Source organism: Miscanthus floridulus, chromosome 14 (genome assembly GCF_019320115.1).
Source record: "Miscanthus floridulus cultivar M001 chromosome 14, ASM1932011v1, whole genome shotgun sequence".
NCBI classification, from domain to species: Eukaryota; Viridiplantae; Streptophyta; class Magnoliopsida; order Poales; family Poaceae; genus Miscanthus; species Miscanthus floridulus.
In genome coordinates, this window is record NC_089593.1 from 53,596,381 (window position 1) to 53,613,926 (window position 17,546).

Genomic DNA, 17,546 nt, shown 5'->3' on the forward strand with positions numbered 1-17,546 from the left:
CCCCCCCCCCCCCCCCCCCCCCCCCCCCCCCCACACACACACACACGCCCCCCGCGCGTTCAAAACTGTAAGACATTTTGGCTCTTCTAGTTATGTTGCTTTTACCGTGTACATAGACATAATGTATTTCTAAGTAGCAAAAGCTATGTATCTAAAAAAAGCAAAGTGTCTTACAATTGGAATGGAGGGGAGTACAAATTTACATCAAAGTCAACTAAATTACAGATGTCCTAAGGTTTTACTTTAAATGACTTGATTGAAACTACATCACTATGAGCTAATTAAGCTAGAGTTGCATGCTCCAAACAATATGTGGTAAAAAAACACAAGACAACATATTGTAACCCAGGAGTACAAACTTACCACATAATAATGACTTCTTAGCAGCATAATATGAACTTTTGTTTGTGAGGATTAGTTTATTATCTCTTCCATATCTCCAAATTGACAAAATACGGAAAGTCCAAAGGAACAAATTTTGAGCGAACATAAATTGGTATCCACTGAAGGGCGGGCCTGGTGCAAGCGGTAGAGTCTTACCGCCTGTGACCGGAAGGTCCTGGGTTCGAGTCTTGTCTCCTCACATTGCGCAGGCGAGGGTAAGGCTTGCCACTGACACCCTTCTCCAAACCCCGCACAGAACGGGAGCTCTCAGCACTGGGTACGCCCTTTATAAATTGGTATCCACTACATGGGCACATCACATAAGTTCCCCGTCTGATTTTTGTGTTAATTCCTCGAGTCACTAGATCAATAACTTTGGTCTGAGCCGCTCACATTTTACATCCATTTATGTTTACATTAACGCTACACTCATATCATACTGATACTGGCTTATTGCAGTAAAACAGCAACCTCACCTTTGGATGTATAAAGTCTAACACATTCTCCTACAACAACAATAAAAACAGAGAATCCGATTTGCGAAAGTGGAACACAAAGCACCATCTTTTGCATTCCAGTTTACCTATCACTTCGGAATTCCGATTTGTACAAATCAATTTTTCTGTTCCACAAAAGGTCAGCCAATTCCATGTCACTGTATGCGGAACCAGAGTTGCCTAGCTCTACAAGCCTATGCCAAAGAGACACAAGTCGCACTAAACTGAATCACTCGAGTACTCAAAATCACACCCAGCTCAAGATCCCCTCTTGCTTTTCTGAGCAGTGAATTCCACATTTAAACTAAAAGGGGACCGAATCTACGCTCTTCAGAAGGCGGCATCAGCTGATCCAAGAACCCGGATGCAGAGCATAGAGAGGGGAGGACAACGATAGGTGGCTGATAGTCTGATCCAGCAGCGTCTGGGTAGTACACGTATATACCTTGATGGTGCGGGCCTGGTCGGCGGCGAGGGAGGCCTTGGAGAAGATGTCGTCGTCGACGAAGACGGCCTTCCGCCCGATCAGCTTCTGCAGCGCGTCCACGTTGGCGCCGAGCTCCCCCAAGTTCCCGATCGCGGCGCTCCACCGCTCTCCCGACGAGAACACCGCCGCCGCCGGACCTCCGGATGAGGACGAAGGAGAAGGAGACCCCGACGCCGCAGCGCCGTGTGCCGCTGCGGCGACCGCGACGGCAGCGGACTTCTCCCTCTGCGCGGCCATGATCGCCGCCGCCGCCGCTGATCTCGGCGGAGTCAGTCGGCTAGCTCCCCTTTTTCGCTTGAGCCCCGAGGCTTGTTGAGACGGTAGCACTTTCATTTGTATTTATTAATTATTATTTAATTATAGTTTAACTAGATTTAAAAAATTTATCTCGTAATTTATAATCAAACTATATAATTAATTATTTTTTATTTATATTTAATATTTCATGTGAAGAAGAGAGTAAAAAAACTGAATCTAAACAAGGCCATAAATCGTTGTCCTCCCCTCTCTATGCTCTGCATCCGGCTTCCCCGAAATCGCAGCAGACGGGCGACACGGCCTCAGTGAGGACAGACAACCCGCCGCCCAGCCACGGACACTGCGATCAACTCGTCTGTGGACCCCACATGCCATCGACGTTACACGCAACCCCTGCACTCCAGAAATATCCGTCGCAGACCCGCGCCAGTTGATCGAATCGACGGCTGATCCAGCGGCGCTCGAGCCCATCGGACGGCCGCGAGGGTCCCAGGAGCCCTATATCACGATCCTCGCCCCCACCCGCCTCACTCGCGTCCGCCCCCCGCCGCCGCCTTTCGTCCCGCGGCCCCTAAACCCCTCCCCATCCCCCCGACTCCTTCTCAGGTGCGTGCTTAAACCCTAGCAGCTATTTTTTTCGATTTATTATTTCATCCTGTTTTCCGTCGGGTTGATGCAACCCGTCGCGGGGGATGATGCGCCCTCATGCCACGAGCGATGGCGATCCGTGTCTTTTTCGGCTTCCTTGCCTCGTTGACTCGTTGGGGGCCAATTGGGGGAGTAGAAGCAGTGTGTTCTAGGGTTTATGATTACTGGTATTGTTAGTTTGGACGTGGGCCGTTTATGGTTGTTCGCGCTCGTGCGCGGCTCGGTGATGGTTTGGCCTGGATCCCCGCGAGATGAGCATTTTTGGTGTTTTTCGATCGGCTTCGTGGTTCTGAACTTCTACGATGGGTGATTAACTTCCTACTACTTTACTCGCGGCATGTTCACGTGCCTATGTGAACATGAAGCTGCTGTTTTCTTTCATCCTTTTTGCGTTTGTAGCCATTTGTGCCACATGTTGTCTGTGTCTTTATGGTGCAAATGGAATGTTTTCATTTTGTTTTCTTGCGATTACAATGTTTCATCATAAGAAATGGTGTATAATTAGGTAGCTCTAGTCAACCACTGTGTAACACCCAAGCTTCTGCTGTTTCTTAGGCTGTCTCTCTTGATGCTACAACACTCAATATCTATGTCCCCATGAATAATAATTTCTCAGATCAGTGTTATGGAAGCTTTTTTTAAAAAAAATTGTTACCATGTCAAAGTTAATTGTCATCTCCCTTGCTATCATCATACAATAGTGTCTCCATTATGTTTATATTTGAAATCTGAATCTCTGCTACAGTTCTGTTTTCTAAAACGTTGTGTGCAATTTTTATGCCTTAAACAAGGCAATAATGTATGTTTCCTAAATCCTCTGTTATAACAAGATGATTGGCAACCGTTTCTTTCCCCTTTGGTTGCCTGTTAACATTTATAACTATTGCAATCAATAAACTTTTTCAACCAATTGGAAGGTAGCCGTTCATTTAGTTATGTCTGATTAGAACATTTATTCCTGGTGAACTTAGGACTTAAGTACTTTAAAACATCACCCCACCATTGTATATTGGATTATCTGTTGACAACTCAGAATCTTACCCTGTTGCAGTTTGGCACAATGGCGCTGGCTAATAAGCTTGGTGGTCTGCTCAAGAAAGCTGCGAGTTCAAATCCGTCTGTCTATCAAGCAATCAGATGCATGTCATCATCCAAGCTCTTTGTTGGAGGTTCTAGCCTGTTTATAATTTGTATCTGCTTGTCAAATTTTTTTTGTCCCTGTACAATTTCCTGATAGCTGTAAATATCGTTTCAGGGCTTTCTTATGGAACTGATGATCACAGTCTCAGAGATGAGTTTGCCAAATATGGAGAAGTCGTTGAAGGTATCATGCCCATTGCTGCACTTGCCTTGCCTCTACTCTTTGCTAACCAGTTATGCTTCAATCTGTCCAGCTAGGATTATCCTTGACCGTGAGTCTGGGAGGTCTAGAGGTTTTGGCTTTGTAACTTACACATCTTCTGAGGAGGCTTCAGCTGCCATCACTGCCATGGATGGAAAGGTTAGTTCATACTTTGAATGATTGTGATTTATCTGTTTTCGATTATCATGTTTGTGATATTTCATCATTGTCTCAGTTACGATATTGCTTACGACTGGCTAATTCTTATAAGATTTGCACCCTAACATTAATTTAGGCTAACATATGCCAGAATCTATTAATCCTAACTTGCCCTGTTGTCTTCTTAATTTTTATGCATTATTACTAAAATAGAAGGTATGATAGATTTAGGGTGTTGATAGCTAGTAAGGGATTTTTGAAATGTATAGGGATGCTGTGTTGTTTGTCATTCATGGTCATGGTACGTGGTTTTACCATAACACTCAGCAATTTAGTTCCAAGTGTGTTGCTAATATGAATTCCTGTCAGTTGTGACTTGTATCTTGGGCAGCACTAATGAGTTACTACCCCTGTCCCAAGAAACTTGACATTCTAATTTTGTTTTAAGTCAGACAATGGTAAGTTTACAAAAAATTCTGAGACTTATATTACCAAATAAATACAATTAAAATTTTCATGTAACATATTTTCATATTATATCTATTTGGTCTCGTAAATTATGACAATCTTTATAAACTTGGTCAAGCTTAAAATAGCTTAGGACAAACTTATAATAACAGGTTTTTGAGATGGAGGGTATTTGATCAAATGTCAAGAGATCACGTCTTTTTATAGTCATAAATGAAACTGTTTCATTATGATTACGCCTTAATATTTTTCTGACACTCCTTTATAATTATCCTTCAACTTTTTATTGTTCTGTTTATTATTTGCTCTGTACATTAATGTTGATATTTAGGTAGGTTGCACTTGAAACATGTAATTACTATGCCTACACCTGACTCTTTCTTGCTTGTACTAGACTCTCGATGGGCGGAGCATACGGGTTAATCATGCTAACGAGAGGACAGGTGGCTTCCGCGGCAGCGGTGGCGGTGGTTATGGTGGCGGTGGCTATGGTGGTGGCGGCTATGGCGGCTATGGTGGTGGCGGCTATGGCGGCGGCGGCGGTGGCTATGGTGGTGGCGGTGGTGGATACGGTAGTGGCTATGGTGGCAACTATGGCAACAAGGGTGGTGGTGGCTATGGTGGTGGTGGTAGTGATTATGGAGTTGCAGGTGGGGCTGGAGGCAACTTTGCTGCTGGAGGTAGCGACAGCTTTGCCAGCAGTAACTTTGGTGCTGACAGTGGTTTTGGTGGAAACCCTGCTGGTAGCTTTGGCGCAACCGGTGGTTCCACTGGTGCTGATGAGTTTTCTGCTAGCACACTTGGTGGCGACTTAAGCGGTAACAAGAATGATGAAATCATGGAGGATATGTTCAAGGACGATGAGCCTGACAGCTGTGCCAACAAGAGGAGCTAGTTTGTGTCCCCCAAGCGAGGCCTAGTGCCCATCAAGATAAGATTCCAGAACGATATGTATTCGGTAGTGTTTCCTGTTAACATGATAGGCGTCTGTGGGACGAGTCTTTCTGTTGAGTTTGAGTTGTCGGAGTTGTGGAACTTTCAAAGCGTGCGCTGCATGCCGGCAAACATGGCATACTTTCATGTTATATGGTCATTTTGCTAGTTGCTATGCCTTCACTGGCGGCAGTCGATCTGGTTTGCAAATGGTGTCTTGTACGAGAATCCTCCAAATACTTTCATGGCCTCTGTCAAGCTTCAGCTCTCTTCAGTTACGATTACTTGGGCTCTGTCAGGCTTCAGCTCGCTTCAGCTTCTGCTACCAGAGGCATGACTTCCAAGTCGGCACCAGCCGTACCCCATTTCACCGACTATGTCAGCCCATCGCCATCCAACGGCTACTATTTTTGGCACCAGCAGTACCGTTTCATCGACTATGTCAGCACATTGGCCATCCAAAGGCTGTTATTTAATTATTAGCTAGTTAATTTTAATTTTAACTTAACTTAGCTCTAGTATATCTAAACAGAAGGATTAATTTTTAGCAAGTTTTTAACTAGTCGTTAATTAACTAGCTAGCCGACTATAGTTAATTTAAGTTAATGTATCAAACATGTCCTTAGTTTAGCTTTGCCTTGTGCCTAAATGCACTTCATTATTTGGAATAATTTTTAGCAAGTTTTTAACTAGTCGTTAGCTAACTAGCTAGCTGACTATAGTTAATTTAGGTTAATGTATCAAACATGCCTTTAGTTTAGCTTTGCCTAGGGCCTAAATGCACTTTATTATGCAATGATGTCAGCAACTTTGTTTATTTTGTTTGGTAGGTACGGTACGAAATATGAGTCAAATGACTGGAAAGAAAACAAACGGCCCAAAACAACAAATTTAACCCATTAATGATTGCCAGCCTCGGGAAAAAAAATTGTCGGCGTGTGGCTATCGTCCGGCCAACCAGACCTAAAGAGCTCCTGTTGGTCAAGGCTCAACTTGGTCAAGCTTCCTTACGGCTAGGTTTATGGAAAGGCTCCAAGAGATCAATGAGACTTGACTAAGGAGATGGATTGGAACTGGAACGTGGGCACGTTCCGGGACATCGTTCCAATTTGTGAAACAGGAACATGATGGAACATCGTTTCGAATACGGATGGAACGTAATCCACACCACGGGAACCACGTCTGGCCACTTGATGGAAATCTGAGGCCCAAAATTCAAAAAGAGGAGAGACCGCATGACGAGTTCTGCTATCTATTTTTATCTTTATTATTATTTTAGAACTTTCTAAGTTTTACATTTAGTGAAAACTTGTGCTAATTAATTCATTCGTGATATTAACCAATTTAATTAGGCTCGTGTTCATCGTTCCGGGAACACGTTCCGTTACACTTGGTATGTGTTCCATTAATCGAAGGAATGAGATCGAGCTATATACCCCTTCGTCCCATGGACTTAAGAAACAAGGTTCCCGTACCATGACCCCAATGTTCCGCGAACTTGGCTGCTGGATTCTTTCAATCTCAATATTGGAGTTTTGGAATGCATGGGCACCACATAAAATCTAAACAAGGAAACCGTACTTGGGAACGAAATGTAATATCAAAATCAGCCTAAAAATTCTTACTAATAACAAATAAAAGAAATAAAATGGAGAAAAAAGTATGAGAATCAAAAGCTTTATATTTTCCCTTTTTTGGTTTAACATGTTTTGGCGAAGTGATAGTTCATGGTTAGGTTTCTCGTGGTAGAACCTACCCACACATGCTAAAATCATAGACTTGATGTTGTTTTTGTTTTTTTGGATTTATTTTAGGTTTAATGGCGTGCTGTTTCAGTGGTAGGCTATGTGCTCGTCAACAATGAGGCGTATATGATGACTTCGTTAATCTCATGATCTGTCGGTCTAGTCTTTCAGAGGTGTATGCTGAGTTACAAATTGACACTTTAGTGTATTGCGTTAGTGACCCAAGTCACATAACGTATGTCAAAGGAAACACTTCCACATATAATACTTCAGTAACCTATTGTGTCAAAACTAAAATATTTTGCCCCAGCCCATTTGTTGCTTGCTTAAATTTGGATTTACCACCTTTATTGACCTCTCAGTTTCTCTAACAAACACTCATTCAAATATCTTTTTTTTTCTCGAACACGCAGGAGAACTGCGTATCTTTATATTAAGAAGAAAAAAGGGGGGCAAGAGCCCTTGCAACACACACTCACACTCCTAAGCTCTTAGACAAACACACGCGCCTTTTACTAATATAGGAAATGACTTCACCTCCACAAAAGGATCCTACTGGCTATCTACAGGCTCAAGAGAAGGGAAGGAGCTTCCCTGAGCCTTTGCAAGCTTCCAGAAACGCTGTTCCTCACTTGCGAGCAGCAATGCTCCAGCCAGGCTAGGAGGAGTCCCATCGAAAACACACCGGTTGCGATGGTTCCAAATTGTCCATGCACCAAGGATGATAAGCGAGTTGAGTCCTTTTTTGTGTGAACCATCCATTCTAGACTCTGCTTTGGCCCACCAATCATCAAAGGAGGGTTCATCTTGTGGCGAAAGGGCCTGTAGACCCATTCTTCGCAGCAAAACAAACCAAAATTCGCATGCAAACACACATGAGACTAGTAGATGATTGATAGTTTCTTCTTCTTGTTCACAGTGGGGGCAGCGAGCAGGATGTGGGAGACCTCGGCGTGCCAGCCTGTCTGCTGTCCAACATTTGTTGTGTGCTACCAACCACATAAAGAAGCGGCATTTTCCTGGGGCCCAAGTTTTCCAAATACGCTCCCGAGGCCTGAATACAGTGGAGCCAATGAAGAAACCCTCATATGCAGATTTTGCCGAATATTGTCCTGATGTCGATAGACGCCAAATATGAGCATCCTCCACTCCAGGCTGCAGAACCACCTCCGAGAGAATATCCCATAGCGCTAAGAATTCAATGATGATTCCCACAGTATGAGCTCCTTGGATATCCGCAATCCAACCATGGTTAGTAAGGGCTTCCAGGACAGTCCTCTTATTAGCTCTTCTTTTGCTAACAATGGCAAAAATTTGTGGAGCAAGGTCTCAATCAAAACTGCTGGTCATTTCTTAGTTTTCAGTGGTGGGATCTTAGAGATGCCATCTTGTCATTGTTATATAAACCAATAGATACTACAGTACCTTATAACTATCAACTCTGGGCAGCAGCCTGCACACAGTGATGGCTTTACATGCAAGCAAATTTTATGCCGGTTGAAACTGAAGAAAGTTCGAAAATGGAACAGAAACTGCTTGGGGGCCAGCGCAAGTTGATCTAAGAAGGGTATGCTCTAAGTTCAAAAAAAAAGAGAGAGAAGGGTATGCTCTAAGCTGACGATACGGTGTCAGGATCGTTGCAGCAAATGGCTGTGAATCAGCAGGGGGGCACATCAACTGAAGAGTGACTGCAGCAGCTCCGGTGACCTCAGGTTGGCAACACACTCAAACTGCAATGGAACAAAGTTCATTACATGGTTGCAAAAATCAACATGCTACGACTTGCACATAGACAAGAAGGATAATCACGATTTCACTTGAAAGTTGGTATTCTGACGGGCTTCATTCGAGTGGGGCATGCAAGGAATTCAAACAGCAAATTCATGTACCTTTTGCTGCCCATACTTTTCACGGATGGCGTTGAGGGGGCAATTACTGGTGTTGTGCTGCAGTTCCTGTAGAGCCCGCACGCAAGTTCTAAGATTGGAGCTTTTGTAAGAGGTGTAGTGCTCAAGAGTAGGGTTCAGTAAAACAGAAACCACAGATTAAATGTTATATAAGTTTAAACTTTAAAGATGATGTGGATACATACATGCAATGTTTTCATACAAACCCAAGGATGGTCAGATTGGTCAAGTGTCCATTTTGCAAGGAAAACTGAAGATGCTGCTACCACTGAAGGAAGAAATTTCAGGAAATCGTAGCTGATTAAAGTCAACTCAGCAAGATAATTCGCCAGATAATTCAAAGGGGTCAAAGGAGCCTGGAAATGTAGTTTGGCAACTTGTGTTGAGGACAATACATATAAATTGAAAGGACTTGTTGCAATGTGGTTCGGGTACTGATCTTACTATACAAGAAACCTGTGCTGCTCTAAGGATCTCCTGATCAAAATTAAAGAAAACAAGAAAAAGAATGTTAATGAAGAAAAAACTTTGCGTGGAAAAAAGTAGTATACATCAACATGTATGTGGCCACGGAGGGTGACCTGAGAAATGTGTTTGTTGTTGGAACAGATAAATGAAAGCCCACATCATTAAGCACGTGTTGTTCCATTTCCAGAACCTGTGGAATCAGGAGATGTCAGCTGTGGAGTTCAAGGGCTCTTTACATATAAATTTAGCAATCTCTCAAACTGCAAGAGAAACAAATACCTCAGCCTTTGCATATGTACTATCCGTTATGTTACAAAATTCTTCAGCACTAGGAGCAGAATACTCTTCATATTTCCTGCAAAAAGGAAAACTTACAATATTACCAGTGACAGGGAAATCAATGGCACCAAGGCACAAATAAAAATAATCACATAAAACTCGCAGTCATTTATTTTTAACTATTTGATGCATTCTATAGAATAAGATGTCTCATCAGCTATAAGCAAACCACATTTTTTATATGATACATTCTCCTATCGACTGGGCAACTGCAAAGCTTCTCAACATTGAGTATTAAAATCTAAAACTTACGAGGCAATCAGCATACTAGTTATCCCAAGAAGTTGTAGTTTCTGTGTTTGAATACAGTTCTGAGAAAGAAATTGGTCAATAAGATATACTGCAAGGTAAAGTGTATCTGCCACAAGCTTATATTCCTCAGAAACCTGCATTGAGAATGATGCATAAAAAAGTAGAGAAGTCATGAGAGGCAGATGCCTTGAAAGCATGAACGAAATGCAGTCTGATTCAAATGCTGAAGACAGAAGTCATTATACAGTGACCACTTCACCATATCATGCTCTCACCAAGTTATGTGTTGAAAGAACAAAGGATGAGTCAGTCATCATCAAATGGTTCAATTATCTCATAAATTTCTCTTCACTGACATCAGATGACTATGATACATATGGACAGAGAGGAAAGCATTTTCATAGATGCAGTATGTAGACTTACATATAACTAGATACTTTTTACGTGAGCACGCAACAATGCCAATATCGGGCCATTCAATGACGTTGTGCAGAGAGATGCCAATGATTAGTGACCCGATATTGGCCTAAAATCGTAGAAATGCAAGCGTAAACTTCCTCAACAGCAATCCATACAAACCTCAACAAGCCAATCAATTAGAACACCTCGCATGCTAGCTGTGATGTCCTGTTGCCAAGTCTCCATGTAATTTGACCTAGATCTTCTTATAAGCTGGGCATAAGACAAGCACACAGAATCAGAGAATGCATTCAGTCAAGAATAATATAAAAAATGCAGCACACAGATGAAACACAAGTACTCTGAACATAACGCTTGTCCCCTAGATCACAAGACTTGTGAAATGTGACTATGTGAGGGAACCAACAGTCTGCCCAAACAATAGTAAGAAGGTTCTATTTTTTACCAAAAACACATTAACATACCTCTGAGGCCATTAGATTTCTGTATATCTCTGCAACGTAGGTAACACACATTTGAGGATCACCATTATTTTTGTCAATGTCTACAATGTTTAAACCATTAGAGACCCCTGTAACAAAATACAGATTCTTTAGCTGCTATGCCCACTTAATATGGAGATCCTCAAGTATCTCAGAATCAGTCAGGTAAACACAAATTTACAGTCACAGTTTTGTTAATCAAAAGTCTACTCAGAGAAGATGCAGACCAGTCAGCAACTCAGGATAACATGACAAGCCAATAGTAGCCCTAAGCATTTTTGTGGAATTAGCTGTGCTTGTGACCTCTAATTAATTTTTAACTATGGCTGCATACATTTTAAGATGTAGATTCCGGGATGTGCATTATTCCATCATCTATAATATTAATTTTAACTACGAGAAGTCAAGATGTTCAATGCTGGGGGGAAAAAGATGCAACTAACCAGCCTTTAAGGCAGCATTTTCGACTATATTCCTGGCGTTTCTTTCCTCAACGAATGTCTCATCACAAGCACCATCTTTGTTTCGTTCAGTATTCTGCAATGGCTGAGCCCCCTTAAGCAAAACAATCTGCTTCTCTTTCTGTGCCAAAAGGTCTACCTTTTGTGTTTCTTCAGCACTATTAGAATCATTCACAAGTGAACTCCCCCCAACAGCCAGAGGGAGAAGCTTGGGGATCTTGTTTGTGCATTGCTTGTTTATGCTCTGTCCAACCTTCTGGGAGGGACCCAACTGGAGCAAAGGAAGTAAGGAACTACTTATTATTCTATTGACAATGGTTGGCAAAATATAGATTGAAAATCATTGTAGGATAAAGTAGTAATGCGTTGAACTTCATGATACCTTCAGCCCAGTCACAGCATTGCACCTTTTGGAAGTTTTAGCACAGCTTATATTAGTTACATTCTTGAGAACTGGGCGCCTTTTAGGCTGAGGAGCTGAAGCTCCAGCATCAGCAGCAGCATTTTCATCTGAAGCTCCCCTTTTCATCTTTCCTTTCGCTGCATGTTTATGCTCAGTTTTCAGGGGTAGTGGTACAGAAGGAGCCAGCCCAGATCTTGTTCGATTTGCAGCAGCCTGAGATCTTGTTATTCTGGCACTGGTTGCTTGGCCAGCAATAAGCAAAGGCCTTTCCTTTCTTGTAGCCATGTAAACCTGAATTTGTTAATAAGATGGTGACTTTATGGATATGTGCACCGAGGGATAAAGACAGGAATAATGTGAAAAAAGAGTTGCAGGCTGGACAACTAAATTAGACTACGGAACTACATTAGGAATTGTGCAACAATGTGAGATAAACAAACGCAAATGCAAGGCTGACATAAAAATAAGTTTTTTGGCAAGCTCACATGACATTGTTACTCTCAAATGCAGAGGTTAAACTAAAACTATCTGAAGGCATGAGAACACAAGTCAGAAAACAACAAATTATCTTAAAGCATAAAAATCACATGAGCACTTTGACAAATTCCTTCTGCCACAGTAATACATTATCCCAACAAATTACTTGGTCATGTCACAACTCAAAATTAAAAAACTAACAAATTAAGATTGCATGGTTCCTTTTATGGCAAAAAAAGCCTCTCATACCCAGAAATTACAGGTGTTCTTGGCACAACAATGTTTACTTGTTCATGAAAGGTTTCTATTTCTTTTCGTTTTCGGGAGTCTGAGAAGACAATGCAGAGAGGAATACAATCGCCACGCAGCTAAAAGTTTACTTGCCCATGCAACATCTAAGTAGATCAAGTTGATAAAGAGACATTTATTGTTTGGAAAAAGTCTAAATCACCCCCTCACCTATAACAAGAAGTCGTTACCACCCTCAACTATAAAACCGGATTTTCTACCCCCTGAACTTTCCAAAACTGGTCAAATAACCCCCCAAGCAGTTTTGGACGGTGGTTTGCTACAGCGGTGGTTTTGTCTTTTTCTTTTTTATTTATTTCTGCTGAATCTTTGAAAAATCATAGTAAATCACAGAAAAATCATAAAATGGAAAATCCAATTTTGTTGGACTCCACATGAATAGATCTACACAGTGAACATATAATATGGTATGCTTTGGTACAAAATTTTTGCTGTAGCTTTAGATCTATGCTTTTCTATAATTAATTTAAATAATTCATATATGCAGCTTCTATGGTCCAATTGTGGTGAAATTTTTATAGTGGGCTAATTATTGTATGATTGAACTGTAGTAAAAATTTCATATTTATTGGATCATATATAACTTAGTTATAGATTTATTTAGGTTTATTCTTGTTAAATCTATAACTTCATTGGACTATTCAAGTTATAGATAAAACATAGTCAATTTGAAGTGAACTTGGTCGATGGTTGGGGTTTTAGAGGCGTTTCGGGTGGGCTGGCGTCACAATTTGAAACAGGGCCAACTAGAAAATTTTGGTTTCGTATACTCCCTCCCAAACACAGTAACCATCAATTTTGTGGCTAGTTGCCATTTTATGTACTCCCTCCCCGACATCTCGCCTTTTAAGGAGACTATTTTTTTAGTTTAATAAATTATTTTAAAAAAATATATTCTATAACTAATCTAATAATTATTATTATGTATATCATAAATATTACTATCATTTTTATATATTTGGTCAAACTTTAAAGTTTGACCTCTCAAAAACAAGATATATATTTTTTTGACGACATGGGTACGCAGTGAATGGTCAAGCAAAAGAAAATGTATGCTCAACAACCTAGGTTCCCGAGCTGAAGGAATAAAATAAGATTAAGGAATAATTGGTTTGGGAGGGATCCAGATTCTCGTAGAGATGTTTTGGATCTAAATTCTCCAAAGAAACATTTCTAGTGATGAATCAGAATCACTTCGTGAAAACGTTTGGCTGGTAGTCTAGATTCTGATTAAAAAATATATTTTTCATAAAAAGTCATATGAATAAAAATATTCTTAAAAATTCTAGAACTTTTTGTAGGCGAAGAACAACTTAAATACAACCTATGTTCTACAGTACTACTTCAGCAGTACTTTTCAGCGAAGAAACAATGTTTTCCTATCACAACATTTCAGCATCAGCATAAGCCAAATTTCAACGAAACGAGAACTTATTATACTGAAAAATAAATAATTAAAAAAATATAGTTGCTAATAAAAAAGGGGCAAGAATCAGAATCACACCAAACCAGCTAACAGGTGTTTCACCTTGCTAGGCATAAAAACGATAAACTTTTCTAGTGATTCATGAGTGAAACATTTCTCATCTTACCCATTTGACAGTGATTCTACCGATTCTCGTAAGAATCCGAAACTGGTTGCCAAACGGGATCAAAATCTGGACTAAGCCAAAATATGACCAGCGAAGTTATGTTTTGTAACATTCCTTGTTTTCAAATAATTTTTTTTTTATAAAAATGTCTAATTATGTGTGGCATATAGTAGTTACTCTCTATGTTGTATATTATAAGATGTTTTGATTTTTCTATGTATATCATTTTTACTATATTTAGATATAGTGTTTATCTAAAGTGTACAACAAAAAACTATATATCTAGAAAGCCAAAATGGGCAATAATTTGGAATGAAGGGAGTAAATCAAAACCCTTACCAAACTTTTCTTTTTTTCCTATTCAAAATTACAACCTAAAGATTTCATCTTAGAACTTTTCCCCACGTGTCTTTGACCTAGTTAAGGTTTCATCTTACAAATGTCTAAAGATTTCATCTTAGAACTTTGTTTGATATTCTTGGTTCGTTTCGTGTTTGGATCGTGGCCAAACTAATTCCTAGAATCTAGAGATAAAAATCACATTTGAATCGATACCATGACAAGCTTTTGTCATACTTGTGAGTATGGGATATAGGATATCGATGTCACTATATATTTTTTCGTCAAAATATACGGATCTTGTTTTGTTAACAAAATCACAAGAAATATTGTGCCACAAACTATTTGCAAATCGGATATATGATTTAACAGATAATATCATTTGAATTTGGTTAGCTAGTAAACATTAGACTATGCATAATCATTGGGCTATTGCCACGTCATTGCTTCTCCTATGTAGTCGGCCAAGGCCTTGTTTAGTTGGTGAAATATTTTGGAAAATAGTACTATAGCATTTTCGTTGTTATTTAGAAATTAGTGTCCAATTATAGTCTAATTAGGCTTAAAAGATTCGTCTCGTGAATTTTGTCTAAACTGTGTAATTAGTTTTATTTTTTATTTATATTTAATATTTTATGCATGTGTCCAAAGATTTAATGTGATGAAAAATCTTAAAAAATTTTACAAAATTTTGGGAACTAAACATCATGCAAGCCAAAAAGAAAAAAAGACGGAGAAAGCTCGCCGGTCAGCTATCCAACTTTGTCGTCTCTATTTTTTCTTTTTGGGTCTGTCTACCTTCTAGACGAGTGACGTGACACGCGAGTGATACATGCCAAATAAACACTCGAAACTAGCCCGTTGATAGAACCGACTGTTTTAAGGCTATGAAACGCTCAAATTTTATAACCATAGGGTTTAGATAAAATGATCAAACTTAATTCAAATAGATAGGACATATAAAATAAAAAATTATCTAGATTATTTCTATGAAAATCAAATTAAAAGATTTCAAAGGGAACCAAATAAAACATAGAGACAAACAACAAGATTTAGATCAAATGATCAAAATTAATTTAAACAGATAGAACATATAAAATAAAAAATTACCTAGATTATTTCTATAAAAACCAAATTAGAAGCTTTCAAAGGAACCAAATAAAACATACAGACAAAAAAAAAGAGCCAAAAAAATATCTGATAACTGTTTAAATATTTTTGACTATTCTTATTTATAAATAATTGATTTATATTAATTAAATATAAAATTATATCTAAATAGAAATAGTAAAATATGGTGTAATCTGATCCTATTAAAGAAATAAATCTGTATCAAGGACGAGGTGACATGATAGCGACGGATCAGCAAATGCATACATGCCTAGCTAGTGGCTAGCCGGTGGTATAGGGATAGAAAAAAAACAGCCTTACTGCAACACTGTTAGGTGACTGTTTAGTTTCTAAAATTTTGTAAAATTTTTCAAGATTATTTGTCACATCGAATCTTTGGACACATGCATGAAGCATTAAATATAAATAAAAAATAAAACTAATTACATAGTTTAGACGAAATTCATGAGACGAATCTTTTAAGCCTAATTAGATTATGATTGGACACTAATTGCTAAATAACAACGAAAATACTATAATACTATTTTCAAAAAAAATTATCAACTACACAAGGCCTAGATAGCTGCACACATGCATGCCTAGCTAGTGGCTAGCCGGTGGTCTTGGTCTTGGGACAGAAAAAAAAACGAGGCGCACAGCATGCACATTGGGACAGAAAAAAAACGAGGCGCACAACATGCACATCTCTAGGATAGTTTAGATCCTAAGTTTTTTCGCTCTTTCTTTATCACATTAAATCTTTGGACATATGCATGGAGTATTAAATATAGATAAAAAATAACTAATTACATAGTTTGATTGTAAATTACAAGACGAATCTTTTGAGCTTAGTTAGGTCATAATTGGACAATAATTGTCAAATACAAACGAAAGTGCTACAGTGCTAAATACTAATTTCTAACCTCAATCTAAACAAGGCCTTGGTCACAAAACAGAGTAGGAGTACTAGATAGGCATGCATGCCATCTCCAGCCTACAGCACCGCGCCCGACCGCCATGCACGCCATCTCCACCCTCTCCACTGTCTCATAGCTCTACAGCGCCCCGTCCTGTCCTGTCCCGTGTCGGAGGGGAGCGCGACATGGTGTGTGAGCGCCTCGATCGGATGGCCAAAAAAATCGAGTGACACAAGCGACAGAATTGCCCGAGTGACATAGCGTTTTTTGGACGCTGGCCAGCCGCATGGTTGACCGATTTGGTTTGCGCCCTGGCACCTCATCTTCTTTCTCCCGGTGTTTTCTCCCTCTCCGGCGACCTCACTCCCGCCGCCGCCCACCGCCCTGCCGCGGCGTGCTAGGCTTTCACCGTGGAGCTACGGCGAAACCCTAGCATGTCCATGGCGACCGCCTTCTCCCCTCCCCCTCTCGCCAGAGCTCTGCCATGGCCATGGAGCTCCCCTGTCTTGACCTGGTTCAGCCACCTCCACCGCCGCCAGGGTCCCTAAACTACCTTCAGCCACTCCCACCGCCTGGCCGACCTTCCTCTCCTCAAACCCCTTCTCTTCTAAGGGCATCGGAGTTGGGGAAAAAGAGAGGAGAAGCTCATCGAAGTTGGGAAGATGGGAGGGAGAGAGAGAGAGGAGAGGAGAGGAGAAGCCCGCCAGAACCTTAACTCACAGATCCAGGAGGAGGAGGACCCACCTCACCGGCACCACCACCGAAACCCACCGTACTGTCGTCGCCGGAACTCACTGCCGCGTGGGAAGAGAGGGAGACACGTGCGCATGGGGAAGCAGCGGGAACCCACTATCGCTGCCACCGTGTTGCCGGAACTCACCATCACGTGGGTGAGAGGGAGAAGCGTGAGCGTGCGGGTGGGGAGCAGACCGTTCGGTGGCTAGCCGTTTTTAAGTATTTGCCTTTTTTATAACATCTTTGTCTCTAGTTGGCCGGTGTCGACAGAATATCATCGGCAGTCCTCCGAGGGGTATCCCACGAAGGTAGATTGATCGGCAGAGGAGCGTGAGATCAAGAACAAGAAGACAACAGAGACACGAGTTAGTCAGGTTCAAGCCGTCAGTATGACGTAATACCCTACTCCCGTGG

The 17,546-nt window shown here is 40.7% G+C and overlaps 2 protein-coding genes across 2 annotated transcripts; one reads left to right on the plus strand and one right to left on the minus strand.

The window, feature by feature from the left end:
- Window positions 1-2,103: 2,103 nt before the first annotated feature.
- On the plus strand, window positions 2,104-5,371 carry LOC136504679 (glycine-rich RNA-binding protein 2, mitochondrial-like). The gene is made up of 5 exons (XM_066499649.1): window positions 2,104-2,232; window positions 3,326-3,443; window positions 3,530-3,598; window positions 3,669-3,775; window positions 4,638-5,371. The coding sequence occupies exons 2-5, from the start codon at window positions 3,335-3,337 to the stop codon at window positions 5,136-5,138; spliced, it is 786 nt and encodes a 261-aa protein (XP_066355746.1). The 5' UTR covers window positions 2,104-2,232; window positions 3,326-3,334; the 3' UTR covers window positions 5,139-5,371.
- Window positions 5,372-8,594: 3,223 nt separating this feature from the next.
- Window positions 8,595-11,938, minus strand: LOC136505959 (cyclin-A2-1-like). Its single transcript, XM_066501091.1, has 11 exons — window positions 11,633-11,938; window positions 11,233-11,521; window positions 10,772-10,878; window positions 10,467-10,559; window positions 9,888-10,021; window positions 9,576-9,651; window positions 9,400-9,486; window positions 9,273-9,305; window positions 9,036-9,184; window positions 8,811-8,946; window positions 8,595-8,651 (listed from the first exon to the last, which is right to left on the minus strand). The coding sequence occupies exons 1-11, from the start codon at window positions 11,936-11,938 to the stop codon at window positions 8,595-8,597; spliced, it is 1,467 nt and encodes a 488-aa protein (XP_066357188.1).
- Between the last annotated feature and the right edge of the window lie 5,608 nt (window positions 11,939-17,546).